Source organism: Corvus brachyrhynchos, unplaced genomic scaffold (assembly GCF_000691975.1).
Source record: "Corvus brachyrhynchos isolate BGI_N302 unplaced genomic scaffold, ASM69197v1 scaffold148, whole genome shotgun sequence".
Lineage (NCBI taxonomy): Eukaryota > Metazoa > Chordata > Aves > Passeriformes > Corvidae > Corvus > Corvus brachyrhynchos.
Window position 1 is genome coordinate 2,743,003 of NW_008239785.1, and position 12,721 is coordinate 2,755,723.

Consider the following 12,721-nt stretch of genomic DNA (forward strand, 5'->3'; position numbering starts at 1 on the left):
GCCACCCTGGAAAAGCAACAGAGAAAGAGTCAGGAACCAGGGCAGCTGCCAAGAGAAACAAGCACTGAAGCTCTCTGCTGGCAAAGGAGAGCATCAGACTCACCAGGTTTTCCTGCATCCTGAGGTAACATATATATAACTTATCTATTCCTATAGCTAAGGCAACTGGGACAAGGTGGCTTGTCCAGCAGAGCTGGAGGCTGATGAAAGCAGCCCACCCGAGAAAGAGTCAGGAACCAGGGCAGCTGCCAAGAGAAACAAGCACTGAAGCTCTCTGCTGGCAAAGGAGAGCATCAGACTCACCAGGTTTTCCTGCATCCTGAGGTAACATATATATAACTTATCTATTCCTATAGCTAAGGCAACTGGGACAAGGTGGCTTGTCCAGCAGAGCTGGAGGCTGATGAAAGCAGCCCACCCTGTATTCCTCTGGTTCTGGGTACCATGGATCCAGCAGGCCCTTGATCCTGGTCCTGCCAATCCCAACAAACCTGGCTCCACGCCCTGCATGGGCAGCAGCTCGATGAGGTCGCCCTTCTTGAAGCTGAGCAGGCTCTTGTCATCCACGACGTAGCTGCGCAGAGCCACGACATAGTTGGTGTCCTGGGGAAAGGGCCATGGCCAGGTCAGTTCTCATCCCAGGGATGCAAAGGGCTCGGGTGATGTCATCCCACTGACAGTCTCAGGTTCATCTGGGAAACCACCTTCATTCCCTACTGCATTCCAGCTGCTGCCTCACCTGCCTCAGCTCCTGGATGAAGAGTTCCACCATGGCCTTGATGCACGGAGCCTTCGGAGAGTGCAGGATGAGCTGCTCTGTCTTCAGGGAGAACTCCAGGGAATTGCTGCCCTTCAGCTCCACTGACAGCACATCTGCAAAGCTGGGAACACAAGGCAGCGTGCTCAGGCTCCTGCTGCCAGAGCTTGGGGTGCAGAACGTGGGGATGGGAGCCCATTCCAAGGACTGGGAATGGAGGCATGCCTCTACACGCTCCATGTTGGCCATTCACCAGCTGCTCATGGCTTTCACCCTGAGGAGCCCCCTGTGATGACACACACGGAGCTGACTCACCCCCAGCGCTCACTTGTTGTAAGCAAAGCTCAAGTAGGAAGGAAAAGGAAAAGCCAGAATCGTTAGCAGGAGGGTCAGTGACTCACAGCTGGCCTGTGAGTCGTTCAGAGGTGAGCACAGCACTTGCACTGAGCCAAGAGAGCACAGCTCGACTTGGAATTTTCAGCTCCCCCATTCAGTTTGCCTCCAGCACCCTGTGTGACACTCTGTGTGACAAACTGTCCCCCTGCAGCAACCTGGGCCTTTTGCTCACCAGTAGCTGCATAGGATCTTGAGGTGCTCAGGACGGTATCCAGCTGCTTTCTCCACCTTCAGTAGCCTCATGCCCCGGTGAGAAACACCCAGGATCTGCACATCACTTCCCTTTTCACCCTGTAAGGGAAGTGCAGCACAGAGAATCGAAGGCTCCATCCCACCTGCATGGGTGGGAAAGGAGATGCCACACACGAGGTGTGAAACCCTGCAAAGTATGGAAGGTACGGAATCACTGCAGTGTGGCCAGGCAGGGGGACACAAAGAGTGAACTGAGCCACAGCTAAAGCAAGCCCAGGGTCTGGTGAGAGAATTAAGACACACCTGAACTGGGAAAAGGCGGGAGAAATAGTTGGCCCAGTTGTCCCGAGCAGCCACTACAATCCTCTTCTTTATGCCGTCCTCCTGAATGGACTGGGCATTGTTGCCAACTCGGAACTCCGCTAGCAGGGTTACAAAACAGTTACTTGCTCAGAAAGACAAAGGTGGCCAAGTCTCCCTCTTCCCAGGGCTTCATTCCCAGCAGTCCCTCAGTGTTCACAGCACAGCAAACCACACTAAAGGGGAAAGGACACTTGCACACACCAGTCTGCTACTGGTTTCCATCCCTTTCTCCATGCAGATCATGTCAAAGGTGACAGCTGGAATTTGAAACGAACCAAAATCCTATCCTTGGGCTTTAGTTTCCTCTCCCCACAATAAACATTTCAGAAATAAGTTTTTCTGGCTCACAGGAATTTCAGGGCCATTTGGAATAAACAAACATTCCTACACTGCACTCTACAAATGTGCTTTCCTGCTGCAGTGACAAACATTTCTCCTCTGCCCTAAGTCCTGTCTGAAAGGCTTGGAGGCCAGTTCCTCATTTCAGACCAGAAGCTGGGATGGCCATAGAGGAGAAGGGGTGATGGGGCTGTTAATTACCCAACAGATCTTTCATCTTGCGCTTCTCCTCCCTGGAGATCCGAAAGCTGGAATCAGAGAAGGTGTCACGGATGATCTGCAGAGGAAGGGAACATAGAGGCTTCCAGTGCAAAGGCCACACCTGGCTGTGTTGGGGCTCCTGAGGCTGTAAAACTGAGTCTCAGAGAGGAGTGAACAGGGGCTGGACTGGGTGGATCTGGAGAGGAGACTTGCACTGCTTGGGATGGAGAAGGGAAGGTAACTTATGCAATGTAATTATGGAGTGCTTTGTCCCCAGAGAGACAACTGGCCTTGAGCCACACTCCTGTGCTTACCTGTTCACACAGCAAGTTCAGACAATAAGGGTGGCTGAAATTTTCCTTGGGGTAAAACACCTGCAAGAGGAGGGTAATAGTGGTGTTACAGATACTGCAGAAGTAGCTCCCCAGGGATGTTCTGCAATCCATATGCCCTGCTGCCAGGGAGGAGCGAGTTCATCTCCAGGGACAGGCAGGGAGGAGACGCTGTGTATGTAAACAGAAGGGCCAGGAGTGAAGGACCAAAACCTGAGTGGTGAGAGCAAAGGATGAACCCTGGTGAGTTTAGCACACTCTCCAATACTTGATTTTAAACACATTTGTACTATTTTATCAGGAAAGCACCAGGCAACAACAAATTCGGGTTTCAGATTTCTCAGTAGTCTAGAGAGGAAGGAAAGGACAGGCAGAGAAACTGAGACACAAGTGTCAGTAAGGGAGAGCAGGACCCAGATTCCCCATGACATGATCCCCTGCTTCCAGCTCCTATGTCTGTGATCCCAGAACTATCTTTGTGCCCTTGTCTTACACTGAGTGCCTATGACCAAAAAACCCCATTTTAACCAAAGATGGGATGAGTCTCCCCCCACCATAGCCAATCCTCAGCCAAGGAACCGAACCTCTTTGCGCAGAAAAATTTTCCAGGCAGGGTCGATATAGGAAAAGCTGACACTGCTGGTGAGCTTGTACAGCTGGGTCTTGATGCCATCATCACCTGCCACTGTCACTGCAGAGTCTGTGTGGGGACAAAGAGCAGTGAAGATGGGCTGTGAGGGCTACAAGGTCCTTTCCACCCATCGAAGACCTACCGGGAGAAAGGGGACAGTTCCTGATTGAATATTCCTGTTGGGGACTCTCCTGAAGGCCAGTGACCAGCTCATGGGAGCATAAACCACTCATTCCCAACATTTCTGGTAGCGTTTACACTTCCTGTATTAGCCACAAAGTTCAGTACTAAGAATAGAAACACTCCAGGCACGGGGAGCACTCAGCCTCCCATGAAAATACTCCTCTGGTGCTTGAGGCTGAAGACACAGGTTTCACTTTTTGTCATTATAAACCGGCTGCTAAAGGTTTCAAAGGGACATAAAAGTTCTCCCCTGAGCTTGGAGGCTCTGAGGTTGTGGTACAGGGCACCCAAAACTAGCACTGGATTGTCATTCTGCAGGTGTGTTAAAGACAGGCTCAATCTTTGAACAACTGTTCAAAGTTGTTACTTTATGAGGTAGGAATGTCTTCATTTAAGCACTTCAAACTTTCAAAACTTCAGAGTTCATAAACAAGTAAAGTAGTAATTCCCATACTTCAGCTGTTTCTATATCCCTGTTCCAAAGCATGAAGGAATTTTTCAGGCTAATCCAGTTACTTTGACTTTCACAGGACTTCCTAAAGAACCATTTTTTAAGAGAGGAGGAACTAACAGGGAATTTCTTTTATACCAGGGAAGCTTCAGTAATGTGTTTGGCTGACTGCTCCTTGCAGGTTGTGAAATGTGATGCTGATGAGAATTTTGAAGAGCTTGAAATACATTGGTACAGGTATCCAATGTATAAAATGAATTCAGGCTCCCACTGAAATTCAGAGGCAAAACTAAGACTGAATAACACTTCCAAGCCACTGCTGATAAGCATTAGCTCTACTTTTTTAAAGTGGGCAGCATCCAAACACTCTTTGTGTGTCCAAGGTCTCCCAGGCCCAGCCTCCCTCTGAGAAACATTCCCTCATTCCTCTGCCTGTCTCTAAGATCCCTCCAGAGGTTTGTAAGGTGAAAGACCTGGCTTCCCATTCCTCCCTGGTCTAAAGTCCACCCACTGATTGCCACTTTGATAATTATGCCCCAGGTAAACAATAACAGTACTGTGGGCTGGACCTTGACAAAGCTGTAGCCCAAAGGACCTTTCTATTTTTAGCATTTATCAGAAGGGACAAGTTAGAGCTGGGAAGTGCCAGGCTGGTTGCTGGGCCAGACTGGAACTGTGACATCTCTCTGCCTACGCACAGATCTGATTGCACAATCCCCCTGGTCTCACACAGCTCACTCAGCCTCTGGCCCACTGATGACAGGACCTGTGCCATGACTCTCCTGGGCTGATTCGAGCCCTGTCCCCTCCCTGCCCTGCTACCAAATCCCACATGGGTGAGATCAATACTCACCCTTCCCTGTGGATTCCTGCCTCCCTTGGTCCTCAGGCATTGGGGGGGGAAGAGGGGGAGCATGAGGGGCCGGGGAAGCTGGTGGGGTACCCTCTGGTCTAAAGATAGACAGGAGAGGCAACTGCTTTTCCTTGATAGAGCTGGAAGCTGAGCCTGGCTTGGGCTTGACAGGTGGAGGTGTTTTCTTCTCTTGTGGTAGAGGAGATGGCTGGAAGACAGCAAAACCATTTGAGCCAGCTTTTCTCTGCATTCCTGGGCTCTGTCCTAAGTCATCCTAGGGCAGCAGCCCACCCATGGAGCAAGATCTGTGGCAATAGCCTGCCACTGCCTTTAGATCAACACAAAATCTACAAAGACATGATCAACCAAACCCAGAGGACCAAGTATTTGAGATCAAAGCTTCCAGTTCAGAAGGGAAAAAAGGATGTTAACAAGCCAAAGCCTTGGTGCCAAACGTGGAGAACATGAGTTGCTTGCTTCCAGATCAGCCTTAAGCATCTCACAAAAGGACTTGCTGCTCCAGAGCCTTTTCTTCAGGACCTCAGATGACTTTACAGATTGGAACCCAGTCTAGGGTGGGCAGCACCATGGTGTGAGCTCCCAGCTACCTCATAACCCAACCAGAAATCACCTGGCTGCTACTGCAGCACCAGGGAGATCCCAGCCTGCTGGAAATGGGATGGACAGGCTCTCTCTGCTGAGCTCTTAAAGTGACCAGAGAGCAAAGAACTCACCGAAGGGAGAGGGGAGATGTTCATCATTCCCAGCTTGGCCAGAGCCTCATTTTTGGGGTCGTTCTTCTTTATAAATGGCTTGGGTACTCTCCTGCAAGGGAACAGGGAACAGCATTCTGGGGTTTGGGCACGATGGAGCCACGTGGCAGAGCTGAGATGGAGAACCCCCATCTCCCTCCTGCCCACAGGGTGGACTCCACACTCTCACCTGATGGGCTCGATGGGCTGGGGCTCGGGGGCTGGTCTGCTCTGGTACATTTTGATGATGTTCCCAATCTCGTGGCTGGGTGCAGGACGTGCCTTGGGGTCTGAAGGCTTCACTACAGGCGGCTCTCTCTTCACTTTTGGCGTCTCCTTTTTTGGCTTTGGCTCAGGAGGTGGCAAAGGGGAAGCAGGAGCTGTCGGGGTGACAACTGTAATCAACAGACCAGCAAAGGCACAGGAGAAATCCCTTTATCTCATTTGACATTCCCTTTCTTTCCCTCTGATGCTGGCTGGCCAAAGCCTTCCACGAAAACGCAATTTGGGATCCCATTTCCCAAAGCTCAGACATTCTTCTTTTTCCTCTCCTGTCAAGATGCAGACTCCCAGAAGAGCCAGATCCTTTCCTCCTCTGCTTGAACCCTGGCCTGATGTTCCTGGAAAGTTCTTCCTTGTCAACCAGCCTGGGTCTGCACTGCACATCTTACCTGGCTCTGGTTTAGGGACAGGCTTCACTTCTTTCCTCTTCTCCTGCTCCTCTTTTTTCCTCTTCTCCTGCTCCTCTCTTTTCCTCTCCTCCTCCTCCTCCTCCTCCTTTGGCTGGGGTTTTGCTGGAGGAGTCCAGGTTTTGCTAGGTCTGACTTTCTTCACTCGGATGTGCTGCTCTCCTGCATAGAAAGGGGGATTTGAACTGGTCAAACCCACACAGAAAATCTGGCACTGATGGCACAGTTCCCACTCTTGCCTCAGTCAGCAAAAACCTGTTTCCTAGAGTGAGGGAGAATGTGGCAGTCATAAGCCCAGAGACTTCTAGAAAATTGGCCCCTCAGCAGCTCACAGTCTGAATTGTAGCTAGCTGAACAAGAACCCAAAACTCCTGCACACATATCACCAGCAGCTCCCGCAGGGATTAGCTGGGTTCCAGACGGGGAGACAAGAACACCTGGGCATGCCAGGAAGGCTGCAGAGCAAGGTGTTACGATGAGTGAAACTCCCCAAGTGGCAGACGCTCACCCATCTTCTGGAAGTACTCTCTCTTCTGCTGGAAGGTTTCCCGAGGATAGTCATCATCCCCACTGCTGGAGAACTCCTCTTCCATGTAGTCATAATCCTGCAGACAGTGCACAACTTGTTTAATTGGCACCGGCCAGCAGTACCCCTGCAGTGCCCTTCAGCTCAGGGGTGATTTTGTCTCAAAAAGTTTTGATCTAGAACCTCTCCCCATCCAGGAGTGTCCCAACAGATCCGTTTCTAACACAAGGAATCCTCAGCCAAGCACAAAGAAGGATTATATTAGAGGCCTGCTGGAAGATAAAGAACTCAGAGTAATTCATTTCCCTGTGGAAAAATTCAGTTTAACTGGAAATGAATTGGCCAACCCTGCAGCCAAACCCCCACAGAGCAAATGCCACCAAGGTTTGATCCTTAAAGACTCAGCAAGCAGAGTTTGAAAAGTCTCAGTATCATCAGTAAGCACAAATCTCTGCTCTCCTCTCTGCCAAACCACCACCACACAGGGATGGATGCAGGGCTAACACCAAACATGAAATTCAGGCCAAATCCAGCACGGCTGTTTGTTGCTCATACCGGCTCTTTTGCCTTAGCTGGTGGCTCTGGAGACCTCGGTGGTGTTGCAGCAACCTGGCTGCTGGAAGGCTGCTTGGGTTTTGGGAGAGTGGCTGGGGATGAGGCTTGTGCTGGGCTTGAGACTCTTGGCCTTGAGTTTTCAAGAGACTTTTGCCGTTTCTGCAGCTCCTGCTGCTGCTGCTGCTGGGAAATGCTCATGGCTTGAAGGGTCATCTGCTGGGCCTGGGGAAGGAATTGCAAGGTCCATGAGCTCTAGGCTACACAAACCCAGCCACCAGTCACGGGCTGTCCTGCTTTTTCACTGTTAATCACAAAACATCCACATGGTGCACTGCAAATTTCCCAGTATGTGGACAAGGCATGCCCAGGGACTCTTCTCCCAGCTGGCCAAGGATGCAGAGCTCCTAACACCCCCAAAAGGCTCAGCTGCCAGCCTGGGACTGCCATGCACTCACAGGGCTTTGCACAGAAAGCAGAATGCATCTGTAGCAAATCCCAGCTTAAAACCCCATGAGAACTGCAGCTGAATCTTCTCAGGGCCTGCTCCTGTCCCTGCTCCTCACTCACTGATGGTGCCTCAATGTCCCCACGGACACAAAGGGGCAAGAAAAGGGGTCCCAGTTTTGCAGGGAATAATCCCCACTTTATAGAGTTCACCCCAGCACAGAGTGACATGGAGCAGGCCCAAAGAGGAGGAGAGCTGGGCTCCCCTCCAAGGCACAAACACCAGTGCATGGTTCTTCCCCAGTTCCTGCGGCCCTTCCACTCACCATGAGCATGGCTTGCTGGTTGATAAAGGCTTGCTGCTGTGCTGCCAGCTGGCTGGGATCTACAGCTGGAACCAGGGGCTGGGGCATCACCATGGCTGTGGAAGACAACACAATCATCTTCAAAATCCTACAGGTGAACATTCCCCACAGAGCCTGAGCATCAGCCTGGAGTGTTCACTGAGCCCCTCACCTGACACTGAAATGCACAGGCTCCACTGACACCCCCCTCCCATCCCCTTCCCTCTAGAGTTACAGAAACACTGCTCTTACCTGGCATGGGTGCAACCCCACCAGCCCCCATCATGGGCATGGCTGCTGGCATCCCCACCATGGAGGGCATGGGCTGGTAAACTGGTGCTTGAGTCATTCCAGGGAAGCCTAGAGGCAAAAGACCAAGTGCACAGTGCTTTTGGAGAACTCCAAATGAGAATATCCTGAGATATTCTCACTTCTGGTGCTCTCCACATGCACCAACCACAGCAGGACACAGCAAAACTCAGGTGGAAAAAGGAAACCAAAGAAAGATGTGTGGCCTGCCAGAATTTAAATAGCAGTATCCAGACTCTGTTTCTGCAACATGGCTTAGGACACCACCATTCTTCATGATTAAGATTATAAATAATTTGTGCCTGTGTCTGATTACAGAGGAGGGTTTTTCTTAAGGGCTGGGCAAAGATCTCTGGCGCTGGGACTGTCACATCTGTATTGGTCTCTTTGCAGTGGGTGGCAAGGCTGGATGAACAATGAGCCCTGGCCTGGATAGCATTGTGTGTCACGTGGAGGAGCTGTGGGGCGAAAGGAATTCCTCTGCTCTCAGCAGTCAAGTCTCACATGGGGTCACAAACAAACCCCACTGAGTGCAAAGCCAGCAGAGCAAGGGGTGTGGGGGTCAGACTCAGCTGGGAGGAGTCAGCACACAGCACAAATCTACTGAACCACGATGTCACCACCAGTGAGAATGGCCCTGGGATGCCATAGGAAGATCATCATATCCCTCACTCATCTAAGAAGCCACGTAAGTGACAAACTGGCATCAGACAGTGATCTGTGATAGGGCTTGTCATGTTCCAGAGCCTCTCCAACAGCCAGAAGTAGTTCCAGTCTCAGGAATGACTGAACTGGACATTTCCCACCTTTCTGAGACTGCTGGGTGTGTTCCTATCCATGCAGATTTGTCAGTGCCATTAATAAGTTGGTGTTTGACTCCACCCTGCTGCAAATGCCAGAGTCTTAGCTCCACAGAAGTGAGGAAAAGTAAAGAAACCAAACACACAAACCAGAACCTCTTCAGGGTTCAGACTTACTAACCCAAGGAATAGCTACAGATGATGGGAAGTTCTGTGAGGAAGTAATAAGAAAGATTAAAACCACTCCTGATAAAGGCACCAACTGCTCTGTGAAAGCCTGGGGTGAAGAGAAGGTGAATACAAGACTTACAAGTGTTTGTCTAGGAAAGAGGTGGCCTGGGTCAGAAACAAGCTACCTGCTGCCTTGACCCCAAGACCAGCTCAAGAGAAATTAAAAGCACAACAAAGTCATTCCCTTATCTAACACCTTTCCCAAAGCATCTGTCTCACCAGGGAGTGAAGAGTGCAGCCTGTGCTAAAGCCCAGTGTTCTTCATGAACCAGCTGAGCCCACACAATAATTAGCATTTAAGGGGCTCCCTGACTTGTGCTCATTGAAGCTCATGTGGTCCCAGATGTTCCCAGCTGTCCCCATGCCCTTACAGACCTGTAGAAGGAAGGATTCCTCTCTGTGTGGGTCCAATCTTCCCACCTCCTTTCATGCGGCTGGTGAGACTCTCCCTGTTCTCCATATCCTGCATCAAAATAAATCCAAAACAGTTATCTGAGCTCAGAGGGACAGAATTCCTGGAGGGGACGACATCCAAAGGCACATCTGAGCTGAGCAGGGGCAGAGAACAGGCAGGAAAAAAGCTGAAGGACTCACAGAGACAGGAGAGCTGCAGAGAGAAGGCAGGAGGGAACATGAGGGGACTTACAGGTACTCTGGAGCCCTGATGCAGCACAGGGCTGAAGAGATCATCCACGTAGTGATCCAAGCCTACAGGGGTCCTCAGGTCATCTCTGAACCTTGGATCTGGGAGCAGAGACAAGTCTGGTGACAAGGCAGGGAAGAAACATTCCCCTGCCTCCAGTCCCTGTTAGTCATGTGTCAGAGTGGAGCTCTACAACAAGAATCACCACCTGACTCCCCCTCTGCCCTGATTCCCTGGCTGGGGCCCATCTGGCCCTTCCCAGTGTCTCCCACAGTCCTGGGCTAAAGCTCACCTGGATGGAGACCAATGAGTTCTGGAGGCAGGCTGGGTGGGGGGAAGGCAGGGGCCTGGATACCTGGAGCAGGAGGGATCCTGATGAAGAGGAAAATGAGATGAGGGCCAGAGTGCTGAAAGATGAACCACTGGGTGACAGGGCCACAAAGTGGTGGGGCAGGAGGAACAGGTGGCTCACGTGTCCAGGTTAGAGGACTGGAGGATGCTCCTGTCCCTTTCTGAACTGATGGGGTACTCAGTGGGGGCCTGGGAGGAGCTGCTGAAGTTGCTGGTCTCCTCCATCTCTCCAATGAGGTCCAGCACAAAGTCACAGCCCAGCAGGTCCTGCCATGTGTTGCCAGTGAACATGGAGATAGACCACCCTCGAGTCTTCTTGTCACAGCCCCTGAGAGAAGAAATGTGTCCAGGTAAGCAGGGGAAAGGAGAGGAAGGAAAACATTACGCTCAGCTTCTTCTCACATTGTCTATCCTGGCTTAAGTCCTTTAGATTTAGGGTGTGAATCAACTATTAAGTGCCCAGGATTAGGAAAAAAACCCAGAATCACTCAAGATTTGTCATTTTTAATTTTTTTCCTCTGAAGCTGCTCTCACAGATCACACCAGTGGTTCCTCTGTTCCTAAAGAGGCCCACTGTTTATGGTTGAGGGTTATGTTAAGGGTGAAGAAGGGAGCACAGGCTGCAGTGGGCAAGAAGTGAGTATTCTACATGTGACCCTATAAATTCCAGCCTGCAGGCCCAACCAGTCTGAACCTCAGAGCTGTGACAGCCTCTCTCACACCCCAAGACCTTCTCCCGTCCTCTGGCAGTACCTTGCACTCAGGATCGAGGCTGCATACTGCTCCCCAGTCATCCAGGACTCCACCTCAGCTGAGAACATCTCCTCTAGCACAGAGAACAAAGTCAGTACCCACAGCCTCCCCAGCAGGACCCAAAGGACCCACATTCCATGGGACACAGGCAGAGCCCAGCTGGAAAGTCTCACACACTCCTGAGCAGGGCCACAGGAGGACTGAAAGGTCATGGAAGGCTCCACATGCACACATTCACACCCAAAATATCTGTTTGTTGGCACAGGTTGGCATTTCCAGCCTGACAGGTGAAAACCTTTGCAGTGTCCTGGTTTGCTTGGGGACCATGCCACTCACGAGGAGCCAGAGCAGGGACGTTCTGTGCTCAATTCACAGAGCTGTGATTGCTCAAGAGGTAGATTTGGGTAATATTTGAGAAAGGAGAAGGGCAGAAAGTCCCTGTAACAAATTACTGCTGCACAGGTTGAGCTGTAATGGAGAGCAGGAAAACCAGCCCTGTAGAGATGCACAGGCAGATCAACCCTCTGTTGAGAAGGGCCCAAACCCAGGACAATCTCATCCCTCAGCCTGAGAAGCAGGTCCCACCAGGCCCAGACTTTGCAAGTTTTGGGTCTAGATTCAGATGCTTGTTTCCCCCATGGTTGTACCAGCAAACAGCATTCTGATCCTCTTCACTTAGTTGAGGGAATTATTACCCAAATGCTGATTTCTATCCTGAAAAAGTCCTTAGAGACTAAAAGACAGCAGGAGGGCAGAAGATTGGGTTACCATTAAAGGTATGAACATCCAGCACCATCTTCCCTCTCCTCTGGTTTGCTGTCCACTCCAGCTGGGTGGGAGGGTAAGCCCGAGAGGGTGCAGGCTCTGCCTCTGTGCACTCAGCTGCTGTCAGGATCTTGCGCTGGCAAACGGCGTTGTAGCCCTCCATGCCATAGTCTGACACAAACCTAGGAAAAGGCAGCTCCATTTAGCACCACTCATCCTTCTTAACCCCTGTGTAAACCTGCCTTGGTCTTTTCTCCTCTTACTTCAGCAGTGGCTTCTCCAGTGCTGGTGAGGGGCCAAAGCAGCTCAGCAAAGTCGCCATCAGGACCCAGCCTCGCTGGCTCTGCTCCATGTCTGGGTTCCTCCAGGTCTGGGCAGCCACCTGGCTGAAGATTTCATTGCGCAGAGCAGTGTCACTCAGACCTCTCCCAGCAATGTAGTTGCCCAGCAGCACCTCCTGCCAGCCACGGAGACTCTTGTCACCAATGAACCGCAAAATCTGGGAGCATCCAGGGGGAAAAAAAGAGAGAACTGGAGCTGTAACCCTCTGTCCCAAACTGTGGTGTAAGAAGTTGTAGACACCAGGATGTTTGTGAGCCTGAGTAGCCAACACTCAGACTGGGGTCTGTCCTCAAGTTTTTGTGCACCACCAAAGTGCTGGGGAATTTGGGAGGTAACGTTTATAGCGATTGGATCCTGACTGAAAGTCACGGTGATTTCAGTGTCTTCTGAGGTATGACTCAGAATTTGGTCTAGAGTAAAATATTTCCCCTTGGGCAGGGCTCAGACACACAAGTAAATTACCACGGGATAGTTGCTGCTGAGCCCACTGAGTGTTTAAAACCAGTTAATATTATACCA

General features: G+C 51.0%; 1 protein-coding gene across 2 annotated transcripts in view; it reads right to left on the reverse strand.

Moving 5' to 3' along the window:
- Window positions 1-12,721, reverse strand: part of MYO15B (myosin XVB) — a 43,444-nt gene that overhangs the window by 8,527 nt on the left and 22,196 nt on the right. For both annotated transcript variants that reach the window (XM_017743210.1, XM_017743209.1), the window contains 22 exons: window positions 12,124-12,359; window positions 11,864-12,042; window positions 11,096-11,168; window positions 10,464-10,670; window positions 10,284-10,363; window positions 9,995-10,092; window positions 9,724-9,811; window positions 8,261-8,368; window positions 7,991-8,085; window positions 7,221-7,442; window positions 6,648-6,744; window positions 6,122-6,301; window positions 5,641-5,830; window positions 5,433-5,523; window positions 4,699-4,906; window positions 3,165-3,280; window positions 2,563-2,622; window positions 2,249-2,324; window positions 1,649-1,767; window positions 1,326-1,444; window positions 740-881; window positions 492-603 (listed from right to left, as the gene is read on the reverse strand). In XM_017743210.1, coding sequence (XP_017598699.1) covers window positions 492-603; window positions 740-881; window positions 1,326-1,444; window positions 1,649-1,767; window positions 2,249-2,324; window positions 2,563-2,622; window positions 3,165-3,280; window positions 4,699-4,906; window positions 5,433-5,523; window positions 5,641-5,830; window positions 6,122-6,301; window positions 6,648-6,744; window positions 7,221-7,442; window positions 7,991-8,085; window positions 8,261-8,368; window positions 9,724-9,811; window positions 9,995-10,092; window positions 10,284-10,363; window positions 10,464-10,670; window positions 11,096-11,168; window positions 11,864-12,042; window positions 12,124-12,359 — 2,896 coding nt within the window. The remainder of the gene's footprint in view (window positions 1-491; window positions 604-739; window positions 882-1,325; window positions 1,445-1,648; window positions 1,768-2,248; window positions 2,325-2,562; window positions 2,623-3,164; window positions 3,281-4,698; window positions 4,907-5,432; window positions 5,524-5,640; window positions 5,831-6,121; window positions 6,302-6,647; window positions 6,745-7,220; window positions 7,443-7,990; window positions 8,086-8,260; window positions 8,369-9,723; window positions 9,812-9,994; window positions 10,093-10,283; window positions 10,364-10,463; window positions 10,671-11,095; window positions 11,169-11,863; window positions 12,043-12,123; window positions 12,360-12,721) is intronic.